The sequence below is a fragment of the Struthio camelus genome, chromosome 27 (assembly GCF_040807025.1).
Source record: "Struthio camelus isolate bStrCam1 chromosome 27, bStrCam1.hap1, whole genome shotgun sequence".
NCBI lineage: Eukaryota > Metazoa > Chordata > Aves > Struthioniformes > Struthionidae > Struthio > Struthio camelus.
This window is the reverse complement of record NC_090968.1, coordinates 1,514,801-1,535,268: the sequence shown is the minus strand read 5'-3', so window position 1 is coordinate 1,535,268 and position 20,468 is coordinate 1,514,801. Positions and strand designations below refer to the sequence as shown.

The 20,468-nt window shown below is 68.2% G+C and overlaps 3 protein-coding genes across 8 annotated transcripts in view; all 3 read right to left on the bottom strand.

The window, feature by feature from the left end:
- Window positions 1-1,839: 1,839 nt before the first annotated feature.
- PPIA (peptidylprolyl isomerase A) lies at window positions 1,840-5,700 on the bottom strand. Its single transcript, XM_068920881.1, has 5 exons — window positions 5,405-5,700; window positions 3,055-3,085; window positions 2,844-2,932; window positions 2,421-2,593; window positions 1,840-2,180 (listed from the first exon to the last, which is right to left on the bottom strand). Exons 1-5 carry the CDS (start codon window positions 5,471-5,473, stop codon window positions 2,045-2,047), a joined length of 498 nt encoding a protein of 165 aa, XP_068776982.1. The 5' UTR covers window positions 5,474-5,700; the 3' UTR covers window positions 1,840-2,044.
- A 2,755-nt stretch (window positions 5,701-8,455) lies between these two features.
- On the bottom strand, window positions 8,456-17,709 carry ZMIZ2 (zinc finger MIZ-type containing 2). The gene is made up of 19 exons (XM_068920823.1): window positions 17,602-17,709; window positions 14,412-14,545; window positions 14,214-14,328; window positions 13,922-14,124; window positions 13,640-13,832; window positions 13,291-13,554; window positions 13,042-13,215; window positions 12,853-12,918; window positions 12,565-12,736; window positions 11,790-11,934; window positions 11,497-11,707; window positions 11,308-11,413; window positions 10,963-11,120; window positions 10,807-10,874; window positions 10,645-10,713; window positions 10,245-10,489; window positions 9,988-10,160; window positions 9,582-9,827; window positions 8,456-9,407 (listed from the first exon to the last, which is right to left on the bottom strand). The coding sequence occupies exons 2-19, from the start codon at window positions 14,459-14,461 to the stop codon at window positions 9,300-9,302; spliced, it is 2,766 nt and encodes a 921-aa protein (XP_068776924.1). The 5' UTR covers window positions 14,462-14,545; window positions 17,602-17,709; the 3' UTR covers window positions 8,456-9,299.
- Window positions 17,710-19,398: 1,689 nt separating this feature from the next.
- Window positions 19,399-20,468, bottom strand: part of OGDH (oxoglutarate dehydrogenase) — a 49,573-nt gene continuing 48,503 nt past the window's right edge. For all 6 annotated transcript variants that reach the window (XM_068920911.1, XM_068920909.1, XM_068920910.1 and 3 more), the window contains 3 exons: window positions 20,171-20,334; window positions 19,771-19,925; window positions 19,399-19,618 (listed from right to left, as the gene is read on the bottom strand). In XM_068920911.1, the coding sequence (XP_068777012.1) occupies window positions 19,498-19,618; window positions 19,771-19,925; window positions 20,171-20,334 (440 nt within the window). In that variant the 3' untranslated portion in view covers window positions 19,399-19,497. The remainder of the gene's footprint in view (window positions 19,619-19,770; window positions 19,926-20,170; window positions 20,335-20,468) is intronic.

Genomic DNA, 20,468 nt, shown 5'->3' with positions numbered 1-20,468 from the left:
GGAGTGGCCCAAACTGGGAGCACTCGGATCCCCCCCAAACCTGGACACCCCCCAAACTGGGGCCACTGGGACCTCCCAAACTCAGGACTAACCCAAACTGGGACTAGTGGGACTCCCCAAACTCAGATCCCCGCAGACTGGGACCAACCCAAACCCAGGACTACCCCAAACTGGGACCACTGGCACCCCCTCACACACACACTGGACTACTCCAAACTGGGACAACCCTGAACTGGGTCCTTGTAGGATTTCTCAAACTGGGAGCCCTGAGACTCCCTTCCAAACCAGCACCCCCTGAACTGGGACCACTGGGATCCCCCCTAAACTTGGTACTACTGGGGTACTACAAACCAGTACCCCTCCCAAACTGGAACCACTCAGACCCCCCCTCCCAAACTGGGCCTCCCATAGTACCTGGACATCTCTGGGCCCCCCCAAATCCAGACCCCAAACCTCCCCCCCACCAGGGCTCCCTGTACAGCCCAGATGAGCGATCTCAAATGCCACCTGGTGGCACAGGCCCGCAAGGCACCCGAAGGTGAGGGTGCCCCCCCCAGCTCATCCCAAATGTCAATCCCTGCCACCCCAGTCAGGGAGGGGGGATATCCGCTCACCCCCCCCCCCCCCCAGCTGAAATAGGCCCAGAGACCCAGCCCCGGACACCGGGGCCCCTTACGTCACTGCTGGCAAATCCCCTCCGGGGATCGGTGCCGTGCTGGGGACGCCCCGGCTGGACCAGCTGCCTGACCCTGCTGGCAGCCTGCACCCACAGTGCCGCCACATGGAGCACGTTCACTCTGAACCCTACTGAGGGCCTGGTGTGCCACACAGCCAGGTTGCTGCAGGAGTGGGCATGAGGCGAGGAGAAGGTGCTGGGGAGCCACTGACAGCCCAAAGCTGCTCTCCACGCCCTGGACTCGCTCCCACAGAGCATGTGGGTCTCTGGCAGCGTCGGTGAGGCAGGAAGGCCTCAGTTTGGCCAGGAAGGGGCTGCATCCTGCCAGAGCACCACAGCCATGTCCTTCCTCCTGCTGGGGACACAGCAAGCGCCAGTGCACAGGAACAGCCCCGGATGCCATGACTCAGCTCCTCTGAGCCACATCTGCCCAAGAGCCACAGGTGGCTCAGCCCCAAGCAGCACCCAGGGACATGCCCCTAAGCACAAGGGTGCAGCCAGACAGGACAGCACCCAGGGGTGCAGCCTCAAGCAACACCAGAGACACAGCTGTGTGCACCTCCAAAAACTACCCCCGCAGGTCTCCCACCCCACAGCTTGGGCCTCTCCAGGAGATTGGCACCCATGAGCAGAGGCACAGCATGCCCCGACCTGCCTCTCCTGCCCTGTCACCCAGGCAGGAAGCAGCATGCTCAACAGCAAAGCCGGGATGGAGCTCTCCCTCCCCAGCTACCCCCAAAACCTGCAGGGAGCAAGCCTAACACAACCAGCTGTGCCAAAATAACACAACAAAAAGGCTTTTGGGGAAGCAAGGAGATGGATGACTGCAGATACAGGTCTCACCACCCCCTAAAAGCCTGCATCAGATGGGTGATGGCCCCACAGAAGGGTGACACCACCCTCCTGGCTCAGCCACCCACCCTTAAAGGTGTCTCATGCCATCCCAGCACTCACCCATTCATCCACAAGTGGCCCTAAGAGGGTTTATATGGAAACAAGCCCCTGCCACCACCCTGTCACACTCCAGCACTCGGAAAAGCCTCACCGAAAGGCCAGCAAGGCCAACAGTTTCATGGGACTCCTGCGGCCCATTAACCACCCACCTCCCAGCCAGGCTGCACATTGCTCCAGGGAGGAGGAAACAAGAAAACCAGGAAGCTTCGTTGTGGTTTAACTCATTTTATTTACTCATAAACGTTAACTCTGCAGTCCTGCTAGACTGTCAATGTGGGGGAATGAAACCCAATAGAAACGCAGCAGTAAGTCAGGAGCACAAGGATTACAGGGGCCGAGTTGCACCAGGGTGCACGCTAGCCCGGGCTACAGAAGGAATGGTTGGTCATTAAGACAACAGGTTTTATTTTGCTTTTATGAGAGCTGCCCACAGTCGGAAATGGTGATCTTCTTGCTTGTTTTGCCATCTTTTGATCCACAGCGCTCCATGGCCTCCACCACGTTCATCCCTTCCTTGACACGGCCGAAGACAACATGCTTGCCATCCAACCTGCAGGAGAAGCATGGGGTCACATGTGGCCAGCTGCATCTCAACCTGCTTTGGCACCCACCCTGCAGCACATCAGCACAGCCTCAGGAATTGCCTCCCCACCACCCCAACAGGAGACCCCTGCTAAAGAGCTTTGAGCAGGACTGCAACTCCTGCAGAGCTCGTGGTTGCATCCCTGCAACAACCCTCCGGCTCCTGCGAGGCTTGAGCCTGTCCCCCCACCAGCTCTCACATACTCACCACTCAGTCTTGGCAGTGCAGATGAAGAACTGGGATCCATTTGTGTTGGGGCCAGCATTTGCCATGGACAAGATGCCAGGGCCTGTGTGCTTCAGGATGAAGTTCTCATCGGGGAACTTCTCCCCATAAATGGATTTGCCACCAGTTCCATTGTGGCGTGTAAAGTCACCACCCTGCAAAGAAGTGGCATTTCATGTCCTCACTGCAGGAAGCCCAACCTAGTAAGTCAAAGCCAGCATCTTTACAGAAGCTGCACTAAAAGGCTTTAAAAGGCAGGTGAGGGGAGGAGACAAAGCCATCTTCCCAAACCTGCTAGTACTCCACTAACTTGGGAAAGAGGCAGGCGAAATATCTGGCAACTGCCTGAATTTCCATCTCCCTGCAAGGGGAACAAACCTCACTACAAGGGGGGGAGCCACTTACCTGGCACATGAACCCAGGAATGATTCTGTGGAAGCAGGACCCCTTGTAACCAAATCCTTTCTCACCAGTGCTCAGAGCACGGAAGTTTTCTGCAGATTAAGAAAAGGAAATTCAAATTGCTCGTTCGCCTGGAGGTTAACGAACGAGAGCTTCAGACACTATAAAAAGAGGTTTAATGCAACTGCAGCGCAGTCTGTGCTGCTCTACCAACCTGCTGTCTTTGGGACCTTGTCTGCGAAAAGCTGCAAAGAGAAAGAGAAGGCGTTAGTCTGATCAGGGTGCAGACTGGCTGCTAAAAAGCTGAAGGCTACAGCACCACACACTCCATCACCAACACTGCCCCTAAACACACCTAGTCTCGGTCCAAAAATGACTAGCTCCTAGGTATCACTGCATTTGGGAGCATTCTCTTTCTGTTGACTATATGCATTGGGGAAACACCTCCAGGAGGTGGATTTTGCCTCCGAGACTGCGGCATCACAGACAGGCTTCTGGTCCTCCGGTCAGATTTATAGCCCTCGGCCTTGCTCCACAGCACATCATTACCCACCTCTTGCTTTTATCTAGAGGCATCTGGAAACTCTGAAGTAATAGATGTGGCATCTAAACAAGTTTAAATATGCTGCATGTGTCATAAGCAGAGCAGATGCACATTTGTTCCGCAGACTTGGATTAAGTTAAAAAGCTATTTGACTCGAGCCTTCCCAAGCAGAGCACACAACGCCTTTGAATTATTTCAGACAGCTCTGAGGAAGCGAGGAGTTATCCGCATAGCGAGACGTTAGCTACAGGGGGACCACGCACTAACTGCAGCCTTGCAAGAGGACAGGGCTCTCACATTTGCACGCAGGCTCTGCAATGGAGCAGTTGCGGCAGTGAAGCCAATTCCTGGAGCGCAGTCCTCAACCGTGCCAGGGATGCTTTACATCCCTCAGCTCCCATTTTGCAGGGTGCTAAATGCTTAGGCAGTGAAATCCTAAAGCGATCGGGTTCCCCGGCTTCTGCTACCCACCCCTTTCAGAGGATGCTGCAAGCAAAATGGGTGCTAAATGCCCACACCAGAATGCTCCGCAGGATTGCCCTCCCCAGAGAGGACTGATTTATGAGGCAGGACAGACTTCATCCAAATGCAATCTTGTCTAGAGGATTACATCAAGCCGTCTCTCAGGTCTGGGGAGCCCCGTCCCTTTCTAAGGGAGGAGAAAGGGGGTAGTGACCCTATTATGAGGCTCAGACAAAATGGCGGCCCCAGACAGAAATGCACCATCCTGCCAGGGAGAAAGGGACTACAAACTGTTCACCTGGGACTCCTGAATAGAGGATTGATGGCTCAACAAGGACAGCTCAAAGCTTCCCAGTAAGCGCTGCCACAGGCTACAAGCCAACACCTGGCATGGCAGCCTTCACAGCATACCAAGAATTCAGGGTGGCATCCAACAGCCATGCCTCTAGGTGACAGTGGCCAATTAGGACTACAGCAAACGAGGGAGAAGGAGGGGAGTTGCCAGCACGTTGGAGTGGCAAGCCAGACGCTGCAGTTTTGAAATGGCATCAGGGTTTGCACTTCTGCTTTCCACGAGGGTGACAAGCGGCTGGCTCTCTGCAGGAGGCTGTAAGCTCTATGCTAGTATTTGGCACCTTCCTCCTCTACTCGCAGAGGAGCTTTACAGGTTAGCAAAGCCGACACCGGTGCCAACGAGACGCGTCCTCGCCATACTTCAACTCATTCAGGGAAGGATTTTCCAGACCCGAGAAAGAAAAAACCCACCCACCCCACTGAGGACGTTACCCAAGACGACCGATGCCAGGTGGTGCATAAGCTCCTTTGTTTCATCACCTCACTTCCAAAGCAAGGTGTGCTTCGGGAGTGAAATCTCCCAAGGGCTCGAGGGGCAGCCCCCTCCCAGGCACGGGGGGTGTCCCCCAGCCCCGAGGGGCCGGGGGGGGCACACACCACCACCCCGAGCTGCAGGCCCGGAAGGGGCTGAGGCGGGCAGGCACTGAGAAGCTCCGTCTAGAGCCTTCAAGGCCTTTGTGTACCCACCGTTGCCCAACCCGGGGGTTGCCCAAATTGGGGAGGGGGAAGTTGAATTCAGAAGTAGGACGAGCCGGGCAGCGCCCCGCAGCCCCGACTCAAAGCGCAGGGAGCGGCCGGGGAGGAGGCCGTGCCCGCGGGGGGGGGGGAACAGGGCGGGGCGGGCAGCTCCAGCCCCCCCTCCCCCCCCGCCGAGGCGGATTGCTTGGGGAGGGGGGGGCAACAGAGAGGCGCTGCCGAGGCCGCCCGGGGCCGGGCCGCTGCCCGCCCCCAACCCCCCCGCCGCCATTCGCGCCGCAGCGCGGGAACCGCGGCCGCGCCACGTGGAGGCGGCGCGCGCGCCCCCTCCCCCCGCGCGCCCCCTCCCTCCCGCCCTCCCCAGGCCGCGCAGGCGCAGTGGCCGCCGCGGCCCCTCACTCCCACCCCTCCCCCCCTCCCGCCTCCGAAATGGCTCCGCTCTCCCCTCACGCCCCGGCGAGGAAATGGCGCCGCCTCCTCCTCCACCGCGGCGCGCTCCCCCCCCCACCTCGAAGGTGACGCGGCCCAGGGGCTCGCCGTTGGCGGCGATGTCGAAGAAGACGACGGGGTTGGCCATGGCGGGAGGCGCAGCGGCGGGAGGGGGGAAGGAGGGAGCGGAGCTCGGTGCGGCGGCGACGGGTCCTCGGCGACGAACGCGGCGCAGCGGAAAGAGAGCGGCCGCCCGCCGCCCTTATATACGGCGGTGGGCGCCCCGCCTCCCGCGCGGCTCTGGCCAATGGAAGCTCGCGTCGTCACGGAGCGACGGGGCAGGCGACCAATCGGCGACGCCTCATTGAAAAGAGAAAAGGAGAGGAGGGGGCGAAGCGGGGGAGGCGGCGGTGGGCGGGGCGCGGGGCTCGCGCGGGCCCGCCGGGTGTGCAGGGAGGGGCGCGCATGCGCGGTGGCGGGTAAGGGGGGGTGGGGGTGCGGAGCGGGGGCCTGGGGGGGGCAATAGGGGCTGGGGGGGGCGGAGTGTGGGGCCGGGATGGGGGGCAGGCAGTGTGGGGCGGGGCGGGGATGTGGGGTGCGCGTGGTGGATGCGGACCCGGGGTCGGGGCTGGGCCGGGGGGTCTCGGACTGGGGTTGTGGGGCTGCGATGGGAGGCATGGGGCTGCAGATGTGGGGCTGAGGTGGGAGGTGTGGGGCTGAGGTGGGAGGCGTGGGGCTGCAGATGTGGGGCTGAGCTGGGAGATGTGGGGCTGCAGATGTGGGGCTGAGCTGGGAGATGTGGGGCTGAGCTGGGAGGTATGGGGCTGCAGATGTGGGGCTGAACTAGGAAATGTGGGGCTGGGGATGTGGGGCTGAGCTGGGAGATGTGGGGCTGGGGTTGTGGGGCTGAGCTGGGAGGCGTGGGGCTGGGGTTGTGGGGCTGAGCTGGGAGGCGTGGGGCTGCAGATGTGGGGCTGAACTAGGAAATGTGGGGCTGGGGATGTGGGGCTGAGCTGGGAGATGTGGGGCTGGGATGATGGGGTCCAGTTTTGGGGCTGGGACCTGAGGTGTGGGGCTGGGGATGTGGGGTTGAGCTGGGAGGCGTGGGGCTGGGAGGTGTGGGGCTGGGGATGATGGGGTCCAGTTTTGGGGCTGGGACCTGAGGTGTGGGGCTGGGTTGTGGGGCTGCGATGGGAAGCGTGGGGCTGGGAGGTGTGGGGCTGGGGATGTGGGGCTGAGCTGGGAGATGTGGGGCTGGGGATGATAGGGTCCAGTTTTGGGGCTGGGACCTGAAGCATGGGGCTGGGGATGTGGGGTTGAGCTGGGAGATGTGGGGCTGGGAATGTGGGGCTGGGATGCGGGGCTGAGCTGGGAGATGTGGGGCTGAGCTGGGAGGCGTGGGGCTGGGAGGTGTGGGGCTGGGGATGTGGGGCTGAGCTGGGAGGTGTGGGGCTGGGATGTGGGGCTGGGGATGTGGGGCTGAGCTGGGAGGCGTGGGGCTGGGATGTGGGGCTGAGCTGGGAGGCGTGGGGCTGGGAGGTGTGGGGCTGGGGATGTAGGGCTGAGCTGGGAGATGTGGGGCTGAGCTGGGAGGTGTGGGGCTGGGATGTGGGGCTGGGGATGTGGGGCTGAGCTGGGAGGTGTGGGGCTGGGATGTGGGGCTGAGCTGGGAGATGTGGGGCTGGGGATGTGGGGCTGAGCTGGGAGGCGTGGGGCTGGGAGGTGTGGGGCTGGGGATGTGGGGCTGAGCTGGGAGGTGTGGGGCTGGGGATGATGGGGTCCAGTTTTGGGGCTGGGACCTGAGGCGTGGGGCTGGGTTGTGGGGCTGGGGGCGTGAGGTTGAGCGGGGGCAGACGCGGGGCCGGAGGACGGGGAAGGGGCTGGCGGGGGGGCAGCCCCGCGGCACCCACCCCACGGCGGGCACCCACGGGTGGCAGCTGCCGGCTGCAGCCCCCCCACCCTTGGGAAAAGGCATCGGCAGAGGCCGCCGCCGCCCCGCACTTCCCTCCGCCGCGATTTTCCATCCCGCCCGCGACCCCTCGGGCTGCAGCGGTGGCTCCCGGCCGGCCCGCGGCGGTGCCGAGCCCGGCAGCGCCGGGGTTTTTCCATCCTCCCAGCCCGGCGTTTCGGTTTGCGTTGGCCTTTTTTTTTTTATTTTTTATTTTTTTATTTTATTTTTTTTTCCCCTTTTGCTCCGCTGGAAGCTGACTCAGAGCCGTGTTTGGGGAGCGCGGCGCGGCCGCCTGCCCACGCGCTGCTCGGGCTAATTTAGGCTGGCGAACCCGGTGGGGAAAAGGACCCGCCGTTTCGGGTTTGACTGCAAAGAGCTGCTTTAATCACCGAATGTTATTAATAATAATTAATCACTGGCGTCCAGGGCTGGGGAAGGGGGGCAGCAGGGGAGAGGCCCTTTTCGCTGCAAATACCTGCATTAATGAGGCTCGCCACCGCGTTTTCCCCGCTCTGCATCCTGCCTCTCCTCTCCCCCCCCCCCGCAACTTGGTGCCGCTGCCAAAAATTTCCAGGAGGCTCCGTGCGGGTCCCCGCGGCTCGGCGGAAACCCCCAGGGAGGTTTCGCCAGCCGTGCCGCGGCCGGGGGAGCTCGGCGGGCGCCGGGCAGCCCCTTTTCGGCAAGAAAAAGGGTTTTTTTCCTTGCTCGAGGAGAGGCGAGCGGCGGCGAGAGGAGAAGCCCCGGAGACCCGAGCGATGGGGAAGGGAGCGGGCAGGCGGGGGGGACGCCCTGGGCTCCCGCCGCCGAGGGGCGCGGGCTGCAGCGCCGGCCGGGGCACGGCGCGGACGGCTTTCGCTCGGCCTGAGCGGCCGCGGCGTTAATGATTGACGGAGACGGGGTACGGTCCGCTGCCCCGCCGCCCCGCGATGAGCTTCGGCGACAGGGCAGCGCCGGGAAAAGGGCGGGGGGGGGACAGGAGCCGACCGCCCCCTCCGATTCGGGACCCTGCTACTGCCCCGGGGACGGCGTCGGCGTGAGCCGGGACGGGGGGGTGAAGCTGGGCGCCGGGCCGTGTCGGCACCCAAAGGAGCGGGAGCTGCGGCCGGGGGCACCGGGGCGCTCTGCCCCCCACCCCGGGCGCTACCAGGCTGCCTGCCAGCGACTTGCGTGAGCCCCACCGAAAAGAAATCCTTTAATAGAGAGCGATAATGAAACGATACACGAAAACTAAACAGAGTCATCGGCACTCGGACACACGACTCCGGCACGGACGGCCCGGCCGGGGCCGCCGGGGAGGGGGGAAACGGCTCGGCCGGGCGGGCGCGGGACCCTCCGGCACCGCCTGGGACACGGGGTTGGGGGGGGGAAAGGGGAGGCGGGGAGGGGGGAACATTTGGGTTGGGTGCTGTAAAATCAACCCCCCCCCCCTCCCCGAAGCCGGCGGGCACCGGCTGGGCCCGGGGAGGCCGTCTGGGCGTTGGGGAAGGGGGTCCCGTGGGGCAAGCGGGTGGTGGCCGGCGGGGTGTCGCGCCGTGGGGCTGGCGTGGCCCCCGTGGAATGGTTTATATTACAAACTAAAGAAGCGTATGCACATTTATACAGGGGGAGGCGGGGGGCGGGGGGGGGACGCGGGCCGGGGAGGGGGCCCGGAGCAATGCACTTGCCTTTAAATACACGGGGAGGGGCGGAGGAGGCAGTAGTGTTTCTACACTATGTACAGCGTTGTGCTTCTCGGGACCCGGCGGCGCTCAGTCCGGCCGGCCGGGGCTGCCCCCCAGCTCCCGCTCGCCGGCTGGAGGAAGGGGTGGGGGGCTCCCGCCGGGGAGGGCAGGGTGCGGGAGAGGCGGCGCGCCGGCCTTCCCGGGGCGCCCTGCCCCGTCTGCGCCTGCGTTCGGGGACGAGACCTCGGGGCGGCCCGGGGAACGAGCCGTGGCCGTAGGCCCCGACGGCGGGGGACAGGCCAGCGCTGTCCCCAGCCCGGGTGGCAGGTGGGGGGGGGGGCACCCAGGCGGGCGAGGACGGCTCAGTTGTTCTCGAAGAGGGAGAGCAGGTCGTCGTTGCTGTTGCTGGGCAGGTCGGGGGGACCCAGGTAGGAGAGCAGCTCGTCGGGGTTCGTCAGCTCGGGCAGCAGCTGGGGGCAAAGGCGGCACGCTCGCGCCCGGCCCCCGCACGGCCAGCCCTGCGCCCGGCCCCGGGGGCTCTTTCCCCTCCGGCACCAGGTTTCGTCGCGGCTACCTACCGTCGGCGTCCGGCAGCCCCGGCCCGCCCCGGGTGCCCGCGGCCGGCCCGGCGTCGCCGTACTTACGTCGAGGGCAGGCTCCGGCCCGTCTGCGGTCCCGGCCATGCCAGGCTGCCCCACCATGCCCGGCCCGGGGTTGAAGGCAAGGTCTGCGGCGTGCGCGGGACCCCCCGGCGTGCCCTGGCCCAGGGGCGGCCGCGCCGGTGCGCTCCGGTGATGCAGCGGCTGCGCCGGCTGGGTGCCCAGGGGTGGGTTGTGCAGTCCTTGCTGCGCAGGGGGGTGCGAAGGGTCCATCCGGGCTGACGGAGGCAGCTGAGAGGGCGAAAGTGGAGCCGTGAGACCCTCCAGCGCGAGTCCGGCGGAGCCAGAGCCCTCCGTCCCCGTCCCACCGCCCCGGCTGTGTCCCCGGCGGCTGCACCTTGGGCTGGCGCCGCTGCCCTGCGCCCACCCCCTGGCCCCGAGCCCGGCTGACCTGTCCGGGGAGAGGGGGCGCGGGTGGCTTTTCGGGGGTCAGGAGGCTGCTGGGAATGTCCGACTGGTAGGAGATGGGGGGCGGCCCCGGCGTGAACTCGTTCAGCGTCGGCGTGCCGGGGTTGCCGGGAGGGAACGACTCCGGGAAGCTCCCGGGGCCCGAAAAGTTGGAACCTATAAGATTAAAGGAGGAGGTCGGGGAGGTGTCGGTGGCACCGGAGGTCCGGCACTGCCCGTGTCCCGCGGGTGCCCCCTTACCCTGGGTGCTATAGTCGGCGGCGGTGCCCGCGGCCGGGGGAGGCAGGCCCGGGAAGGGCGAAGACCCGGGGCCCAGGGCCGCGATCATCTCCATGATGTTGGGCAGCACCATGTGCGTGGGGCTCATGGTCCGGCAGCGTTTCAGCACGGGCCCGTCCTGCTCCTCTTTGACGTGGATGTCGGGCTTGATGGGGACGGGCTTCCAGCTGCACGTCGGGTCGATGGTGATCTCCTCGTAGTCCGAGCTGAGCGCGACAGGGGCACCTCAGAGTGGGTCCGGGGCTCGGCCGCCCTCCCGCCCGGGCACAGCACTTGCTCGCAACCCCGCCTGTCCCCAAAACGGGGCATCACAGGGCCAAGCGGAGTCCGACGGGGGATCGAGGTGGGGCACGGCACTTACTTTTGGATGTAGATCAGGATGCCCAGCATGTACTGGTCCACCTCGAGCCCCTCCAGTAGGGCCGTCTTACTGCAGGTGGGAAAAAGCAGGGTGAGAAAGAGCCCGCTGCTCGCTGCGGGCGGGGAAACTGAGGCACGGCCTGGGTACAGGGGCCACACTCACTTGCAGACGGGACACCGCCACGTCCCCCTCTCACAGTTGAGCTGCAGGTAGGACTCCAGGTCGAAGCACTGCAAGGGAAGGAGAGCACTGAGCCGCCGCAGCGGGCGCTGGGGGGCACCACGCCGGACCCCAGCTGAGCCCCCCCCCCCCCCGCACCTGTATGTGCCGGCAGTCATGGCCCCTAGCGGGGAGCTGGATCCTCCGGAAGGTGATGGGACATTTGAGAGACACCTTGATGGCCGTCTGCTCCACGCCGTCCTCGCCGTTGGGCCCCGGGGTGCCCGGGATGGTCCCACTGCTGAAGTTGCGCTTGACTGCGAGGGGAGCGAGAAGGACGGAGGGTCCGTAAAGGAGCACCGAGGGGGGACACCGGCCATGATGGCACCCCGAGCACGGCGCCCCGTTGCCCGCCCAGAGCTCCCAGTGAAGACACCTCATCTCGCCTCACCCACCGAGGGACCCAGGCATCCGGGCGGGCTCCCGCGCCGGTGCGGTACTCACTTTTGGTGATGCAGTGCTCGGCGGGCAGCAGGCGTTTCTTGATGAGGCCCTGCAGCACCGAGCGCACCGAGGGCCGGTGCACCAGCTGCAGCACGAAGAGGTGCGACTGCGGAGAGGCGAGAGGCGGGATGAGACGGTGGCGCCCACGCCACAGCCCCCACCCTGCCGCCGGCCCCGCACCCGACTCACGCAGCAGCAGGCAGTGACGGTGATCTGGATGGTGTTCCTGCCGGGCTGGCACACGTGCTTCAGGTAGAGGGGCTTGTGGGACGTCTTGTTGTCGCCGCGCTCGATGGTGAGCGGCGTGGCGTTGACGCTCACCTGCACCGAGGCCGGCCAGTTGGTGTTCATCTGCCGGTCCTCGTGGTGGTAGCACTTGAACTGCAGCTCCAGGTCGGGCCTGGCGGGGACAGAGCGGGGCGGTGGGTGCGGGGTGGGGGCGGTGGGGAGGAGAGGCCGCGGGGCGCCGCGCCGCGCCTCACCTCATCATGAGGGTCTTGTAGACGGAGTCGCGGAGCTGGAAGACGTGGTTGCTGACGGCCAGGTTGTGCTGCAGGCGGAAGGGCTCGAGCACCACGCCGTCACGCACGGGGAAGGTGAGGCGCAGCTCCTCGCCCGGCGCCCCGCCTGCCGCGGGGCCGCGGGCCGTCAGCGGGCCCCCCCCCCCACCCCGCGCGCCCCCTTCAGCCCCGCCCCTATGCGGGAAGCCCCTCCCACTACTGGAGGTCCCGCCCAGTAAAAGCCCCACCCAGACAAACCCCACCCCTATGCTGGAAGCTGCTCCCACTTAAGCCCCACCTCTGTGCAGGTAGCCCCTCCCACTCCTGGAGGCTCCACCCCTATGGTTGAGCCCCTCCCACTAGCAGAGACCCCCTCCCTCTTGTAGCCCCTCCCACTCTGAGGCCCCACCCCTTGCAGGAAGCCCCTCCCACTCCTCAAAGCCCCACCTCCACGAGAGAAGCCCCTCCTGCTCAAGGCCCCACCCCTACGGCAAGCCCCTCCTACTGCTTATGGTCCCACCCCCGTGCAGGAAGCCCCTCCCACTCCTCAAAGCCCCACCCCCACGAGAGAAGCCCCCTCCTGCTCTTCGAGGGCCCCCCCCTTAAAAGGGGCACAGCCAAGGGGGCTCCACACCGGCTGCAGGTGGGCCCACGCTGGGGGCTCGGCTCCGTGCACCCCCCAGGCTGTGCCGGGGGCGCCCCTGGGTGCCCTGCGCCGTGCTGGCAGCGGGTTCGGGGAGGTGCCGAGGGCTCTTACCCGAGGGCGAGGGGTGCAGGGAGTTGATGCTGGGCTTGATGTCCGGCAGGAAGGGCGACTTGACGTCCTGGCCCGGCGACATGTAGGGCGGGATGCTGCTCCCCGGCGTCATGGGCGGCGTGGGGTTCCCGGGCAGGGGTGAGCTGGGGTATCCCGGCATCGACCTTCCTGGCTGTGGGGGCACCGAGCACCGTCAGCGTCCCGAAGGGCTGCCGCGAGCAAGCTGGACCGTCCGCCCGCGATGGGAACGCTGGCATCGGTCATCCGCGCACCAGCACCAGGACTCACCCCGTTCATGGCAGCCTGGCCGTAGGTGCTGAAGTTGGCGCTCTGCCCGTTGAACTGGTCGGCGGGCTGGGAAAAGAGAAACCGGGATCGGAAACGTAGAAAACACCCGTGTCCTCAGCACCCACGCGACAGGCCGAGTGCCCCAGCTTCTCCCGCCCCGAGCCCACCGCCCTCCCCAACCCCACGTACCTTGTAATAGGGCCCGGCGCTGCCTGCGGCGGAGAGGTACTGACCCATGCCCTGCTGCATCCTGTGGCCGGGGTAGGACGGGGACGGCGCCGAGGGCTGGGGGGCGCTGGCGGCGTACTGAGCCCCGGCAGCGGGGTACTGCCCGCCCTGGAGGTACTGCTGCGCCGGGTAACCCTGCGAAGCCGAGACGAGAGCATCGGCATGGGGAAGGCGCCCCGGCAGCGCCGGGCCGGGCGCCCCGGGACTCACCTCGTTCGAATACGTTCGCTTGACGCCTTGGCGCGGGAGCTGCTGGCTCTGCGGGGGGCCGGGGTAGGCGTGCTGGGGCATCCGCTGGCCGCCGTACAGGGCGTTCATGGTGGGCGCCCGCGCGGGGCTCATGTTCATGGGCGACAGGCCGGAGGGACCCATGACGCCCGCCATGCTCGCCGGGTTCATGCCGGCGGGCACGGCGGGGCCACGGGGCCCCGAGTGCGGCAGGAACTGGCTGTTGAAGGGCTGCCCCGCTCCCATCTGCGGCGAGGAGAGGCGGGCGGTCAAACCCGCCGCGGTCGAAGCGGAGCCGGCCGCCGAGGCCGCCCGCCGCCGCCGCTCTTACCGCTCCGTACTGGCTCAGCTCCTGGCTCTGCTTCTCCTGCAGCGCCGCCACCGTGGCTGTGGCCGTGGCCGTGGCCGTGGCGGCAGCGGCGGCCACGGCAGCGGCAGCCGCCGCCTGCGTGAAGTCGGCTGGGGGTCGGCCGGCGTGCGAGGGCAGCCCCATGCCGCCGGGGCCGTTGGGGCTGCCGGCGTAGCTGGAGGCGAAAGACAAAGAGAGACGAGGGGGACGGGTGCAGCGGCCTCCGGAGCTGGGAGCCTCCGCCGTGCCGGCGGGCGACCTTACCTGGCGCCGAAGCCCGGCCCGCCGGCATAGGAGCCCCGGCCGTAGACGCTCTGCTGCACGTAGCCCTTCCCGGGCGCCCCCTCGGCGAAGGGCTGCTGGCCCATGAACTGCGGCGAGTTCATGCCCGAGCCGGCGCCGGCCATGCCAGGCAGCAGCGGGGTGCTGGAGCTGTTCCCCCCGGGACCCATGGGGTTGCCGAAAACCTACGCGAAGAGGACAAGGAAAGGAGGCAGGTGAAGCGGCGGGGGGCCGGCAGCGGCGGCGGCGTGGGGCCGGCGGAGGCCGGGGGTACCTGGCTCTGCGAGGTGTTGCTGACGCCCCAAACGGTGGTTACCACGGAAAGGGATCCTGCGGGCTGGTTACTGCTCGGTTGCCAAGGAACTGCCTCGTATGCAAATGAACCATCACTAAAAAGCAAAACAACTTAATTAAAAGGCGGCCGAGGGGAGGAAGGCCGCGGCGAGGGGAGGAAGGCCGGGGTGGCGCTCACCCGTGCGGCGTGGGCGGCAGGGACGGTTTCATGGGGTTCATGGAGCTCATCGGCGGCGGGCAGGCGCGGCGGGCGCAGGCTGGGCCTTCTGTGGCCGCGGCGGGCGCAGCGCCGGCGGGACGGTGTCACCGGGGCTGCGGGACGCGGCGGGGCGTTAGCAGGGGGCATGGGTGGGGGGGAAAGGGACGGCGGCGGTGGGGGGGAGGGAGCCACGCGTGGTGTCTCTGCCCCCCAGCTCCCGGCGGTGCCCTTCCCCGTGGCACAGCGTGAACCCAGGCATCCGGGCGGCCCCCCCCCGCCGCCGACACCGCGGCGTCCCCGCGCGAGGACTTGGCGTCCTGCCTGGCCCTGGCACGGGGACGGCCCCGCCACGCGCCCGCCCATTTCCGCCAGCCCCACGGGGCACGTGGCCCCCCGAAACGCCCCCGCTCCAAACCCTCGCGGTGCAGCAGGCGCCACGGGGCTGCTCTGCCCCGCGCGCCCGTCGCCCCGCACCGTCCCTCCGAAAATCCCGCGCCGGGCGCCACGCGTGCCGGCGCCGTGGCATTTCCCCGGCGCCCACGCGGCCGGAGGAAACCGCAGAGGGACTTTCCGCGCCAGCTCGGGCGAGACGCCAGCGGCAGGGACGCAGCCGAGGGCGAGACGCGGCCCCCACGGCCACCAGGCTTCGTCCCCCTGCCCACGGCGCTTGCCCCGGGGTATTTCCAGCCTGGCGCGGTGGCACCGCACTAGCCCGGGCGCTTTCAGTTCCCTCTGGACCCCGCGCCGTGACGTCGCGGCCGCAGCCACCACGAGGACGGAGCCACGGGCCGGGCCCACCCCAGCACCCAGCGCCATCTCCCGTTCGCTGCCCTGACGAGGGTGGGAGATCCCCGGGGCACCGGCCTCGCCGCCGAAGCCCGGGTCCCCCATGCCGGCTGGGGTTCCCACGGGTGCTGCGGCACCCGCCGCCCTGGCCTCGGGTGCCCTCGCAGCCCCGGCCACGGACCGAGCGTTATGCAAGTCCAGGGTGGAGGCGCCCAGGGCCTGTCCCCATTTCCCCAGTGTCCAACCCGCGCTGGTGCTGAGCACCCCTGGGTGCTGCACCCGCAGGGTGCCACGGACCCACCCCAGAGGGTGCCAGGTCCAGTGGCCGCTTCGGGCTGGTGACAGTCACAGCACGGAGGGGGCTTGGCCGTGGTGCCACTCGGGGCTCAGCGGGCGCCTGGCCGTGGCACAGGGAGGGGGACGAGGCCACGGGATGCCCCGTGGGTGACCCAAGGGGGAGGCCGTGCGCTGGGTGAGGTGCTGTGGTGGCACGAGCCACCCAGGGAAGGGACAGGGGCATCGGTCCTGTCCCAAAACCGGTTCCAGGTCCCCGAGGGTTGTGGGCACAGTGACACCAATGGGACAGGAGTCCCCCCCCCCGTCCCAGGTCCCCAAGAGACACAGGCACAGTGGCACTGCTGTGACAGGAGGCCCCTTGCCCCAGGTCCCCGAGGGCCATGGGCACGGTGACCCTGCTGTGACAGGAGCTCCCCCATCCTGGCTCCCCGAGGGTCGTGGGCACAGTGCCACTGCCGTGACAGGAGCCCCCTGTCCTGTGTCCCCAAGGGCCATGGTGGCACTGCCGTGACAGGAGGCCCCCGTCCCGTGTCCCCAAGGGCTGTGGGTTTGGTGACACCACGGTGACAGGAGCCCCCCGTCCCATGTCCCCAACGGCCGTGGGCACGGTGGCACCGCCGTGACAGGAGCCCCCCATCCCGGGTCCCCAAGGGCTGTGGGATTGGTGGCACCACCGTGACAGGAGCCCCCCATCCTGGGTCCCCGAGGGTTGTGGGGACGGTGGCACCGTGGTGACAGGAGCCCCCTGACCCAGATCCCTGAGGGCCATGGGCATGGTGGCACTGCCGTGACAGGAGCCCCCGTCCTGGGTCCCGAAGGGCCATGGGCACGGTGGCACCGCTGTGACAGGAGCCCCCCCATCGCATGTCCCCAAGGGCCGTGGGCACAGTGCCACCGCGGTGACAGGAGCCCCCACGACCCGAGGGTCGTGGTCATGGTGGCACCGTGATGACAAGAGCCCCCTGACCCAGGTCCCCAAGGGCTGTGGGCACAGTAGCACCACTGGGACAGGAGTCCCCCCCATCCCGTGTCCCCAAGGGCCGTGGGCATGGTGGCATCACCATGACAGGAGGCCCCCATCGCATGTCCCCGAGGGTCGTGGGCACGGTGGCACCGCTGTGACAGGAGCCCCCCCATCGCATGTCCCCGAGGCTCGTGGGCACGGTGGCACCGCCGTGACAGGAGCCCCCCGACCCAGATCCCTGAGGGCCATGGGCACGGTGGCACCGCCGTGACAGGAGCCCCCCGACCCAGATCCCTGAGGGCCATGGGCACGGTGGCACCGCTGTGACAGGAGCCCCCCCATCACATGTCCCCAAGGGCCGTGGGCACAGTGCCACCGCGGTGACAGGAGCCCCCCTGTCCCGGGTCCCCAAGGGCTGTGGGCACGGTGGCACCGCGGTGACAGGAGCCCCCCCATCGCATGTCCCCGAGGGTCGTGGGCACAGTGGCACCGCCGTGACAGGAGCCCCCCTCATCCCCAGTTCCCGAGGGTCGTGGGCACAGTGGCACCGCCGTGACAGGAGCCCCCCGCCCCGGCTCCCCGAGGGCCTCGGCCATGGTGGCACCGCCGTGACAGGAGCCCCCCGCCCCGGCTCCCCGAGGGCCTCGGCCATGGTGGCACCGCCGTGACAGGAGCCCCCCGCCCCGGCTCCCCGAGGGCCTCGGCCATGGTGGCACCGCCGTGACAGGAGCCCCCCGCCCCGGCTCCCCGAGGGGCGCAGCGGCACCGCGGTCGCAGCAGCCCCGGGTGCCCGAGGGCCGTGGGCCGCCCCGTGACAGGAGCCCCGGCCCAGATCCCGGTGACACCCCCGCGCCGGGGTCCCCAAGGCCCGGCGACACCCCGCGACGGCCCCCCCCACCCCCCCGCCGCGGCGGGAGCCCCGAGGCCGGCGAGGCGCCCGCAGCCGCGGAAAGCCCCGGCCGCGCCGCCCCCGCCCCGGCCCCGGCCCCGGCCCCGGCCGCCCCCCGCCGCGTCGCCATGGCAACCGCCCTCCCGCCGCCGCGAGGAGCGGGGCGGGGGGGAGGGGAGGGGAGGGGGCGCGGGGCGCTGCCGGCCGCGGCCCCCGGCGCTGCCCGCACTCACCGTCGCGAGCGGCCCAAAATGGCCCTGGCGGCGCCGTGCCCGCGCGGCTGCGCGGAAGCTGCGCGGGATTTTCAGCCCGCGCGCGGCCCCGGCTCCATGGTGGTGGTGGTGCGGCGGCGGCGGCGGCGGCGGCGGGGCGAGCGCAGCCGGCCGGGCTGGGCCGGGCCGAGCCGAGCCGGGTCGAGCCGAGCCGAGCCGGGCCGAGCCGAGCCGAGCCGAGCCCGCGCCGTGCCCGCGCCGCCGCGCGCCGCGCACAATGGAGCCGCGAGCTCATCAGTATGCAGGGGCGGGCCGCGGCCCCCCCCGCCCACCCTCCCCCCCCCGCGCAGCGGCGGCGGCGGCGGCGGCAGCGGCGGCAGGCGCGGGCAGCCGAGCGCCGAGCGCGCGAGCGGCGCGCGCGGGGCGGGTGACGCGCGCGTGACGGGGTTGGGGGGGGGAGGTTGTGCGTGCGGGGGGGGGGGGGTGAGGGGCTGCGAGTGCGCCTGCGCGGGTCTGTGTGTGTGTGTGATGACCGCGGCGGCGGGCGGGCGCGCGGGGGGCGCGTGTGCGCGCGCACCCGACGGGTTGCGCGCGCGTGACTGCGTGAGGGGTGCTGCGCGCGCGGCCGTGAGGCGAACGGCGGCGCGCGACTGCCTGTGGGGCGGTGCGCGACGCTGTGGGCGAGGCTGGGTGGGGTTGTGTGTGTGTGTGTGTGTGGCTATGGGGTTGTGACTGCGTGTGACAGCGGGGGGGGGTGAGACAGTGTGCCTGCCTGCGGGGCTGTGACAATCTGACTGTGTGTGTGACTGTGAGGGACTGTGCGCGCCTGGGGTTGTGTACGTAACTATGGGACAGCATGCGCGAGGGGTTGTGTGTGCGCCTGACACTACCTGCAAGGGGTTGTGTGACAGTGTGAGGGGTTGCATGTGTACACGTGTGACTGACAGGGCTTGTGGGGTGTATGTGACCATGCGCCAGTGTAACAGACTGTATGCCTGTGCATGTAAGTTGTGTGCGCACAGCCAGCGCGTGTATGTGACAGCGTGACCGAGAGGTGTTGCGTGCTTGACTGCGAAGCGCGTGTGTAAGACCAGGGGGTGGTTGTGCAGGCGAGAGGTTGCGTTGCCAGCGTGACAGCGCGCGAGGGCGTGCTGGCGCGCCTGGCCGTTGGCAGGTGCGGGACAGGTTGTGCGTGCGCGCCTGTGCGCGCACACGCGTGTCACACGTGCACACCCCACCCTGGCGCGCCGGGGGTCGCGGCCGCGCCGCAGGAAGGAAGCCGGCAGGGAGGGCCCGGCCAGGACGTGACTCAGCCCGGGGGGAGCCGCCGCTCGGCCCTTCCGGCAGGGACCCCACGGCGGCACCCCGAGGGGCCGGGCGCCCGCCCGGGACAGGCGCGCTCGGCCCAGAAGCGAGGTGCTCCGCGCGCCCCGAGCTGGCAGGGGGTGGCAGGAGAGCAGAGGCCACCGCCCGGCTCCCTCCTCCTCCGAGCCGGGGAGTTTCTCTGTTTTTAAGTCAGCCCAGAGACCAGCACGGGCAGCGCAGCACCGGCCCGACTGGGACAAACGGGGCCCAGCGCTGGGTTCCTCTCCCCAGGGCGAAGTCGAACAAAGCCCGGCGCTCCCGGGGAAGGGAGCCGAGGGTCGCAGCCCCCCCGACGCGCGGGGATGCAGCCCGTAACCCCTCTGCCTCCGGCGGGGCCGCCGTGGGGCTGCGGCGGAGCCCGCGGGAGAGGCGAACCACGCCAAGCTCGCTGCCGACGGGGCCCAGCGCAAGGCAAGGCGCCGGCGGGATGGACAAGGACTCCAGGCGCCGGCGTTTAGTTTACAAGGTCTGTAGTTAAGGACGGAGACAGGAGGCGAGCGAGAGACAGACAGACAGAGAGCCGAGAGCATGCTGCAGCGGCCGCGCGGCGGCTTAGGCCAGGTCCTTGAAGGCGTCCAGGTTGAAGGCTGTGTCGAGGAGCCGCTGCAGCTCGGTCAAGTGGGTCTTCTTGTTGCCGGTGGCGGGGGCAGCGGCGGGCTCTCGCCCCGCGTACCTGCGGCGGCGAAGGGAAGTGGGGTCAGGGACACGTCGCGAGGCCTTGGCGCCTTGAGACGCCGAGGGAGGGCTGCGGCGTAGGCGCCTCGGCCAAAGCGGGGCCCAGCCGGCACCCGCCGCGGCAGCGGGGCCTCGGCCCCTGCTCCTTACCACACGGGCTTGGCCCGGTTGATGGTGGTGCGGAGACGGGGTTTCACGTAGTCGTAATAGCCCTGGTTTTTGTGCTCCTCCTGGCACCAGACCAGCTCGGCGTTGGGGTACTTCTGCGCTTCCTTCTGGAGGAGGTCGAAGGGGAACGGAGACAACTGCGGGAGGGGAGAGCCGTCACCGGGACAGAGCCGAGGGGAAACGACCCGCTTCCCGCGCCCCGTCAAGCCACGTGCTTGGCACAGGCGGAGCCGCAGGACAGCGAGACGGCACGTCCCCAGGCCCTGCTGTCCCAGCGCACGGGCTGGATCCCCTCGGACCCTGCTTTTCGGTGAGAGAGCCAACGCCGGCCTTCAGGGCGGCAGAGGGCAATTCCGTGCACCGTACCGGGGGCCTCGCTCACCTGCTCCACCCTGGTGATGGCCACGTCGGCCTCCATCTGCCGGGCCTTGCGCTCCCGGGTCAGGTCGTAGTACACCTTGCCGGTGCAGAACAGCACCCGCTTGACATTCTCGGGGCTCTGGGCCGCAGGGCCGCTATCGGGGATGACACGGAGGAAGTTGGTGCCTGCAAAGAGACAAGACGCCACCGTTAACAGCGGCACCGACCTCAGATCGACACCGTGGTGCGTCGGGAGCCGCCTTCACCCGTGTGCGACGTCTCCCAGGGAGGCGCAACGTGCTTTGTGCCGTTCCTGTGTT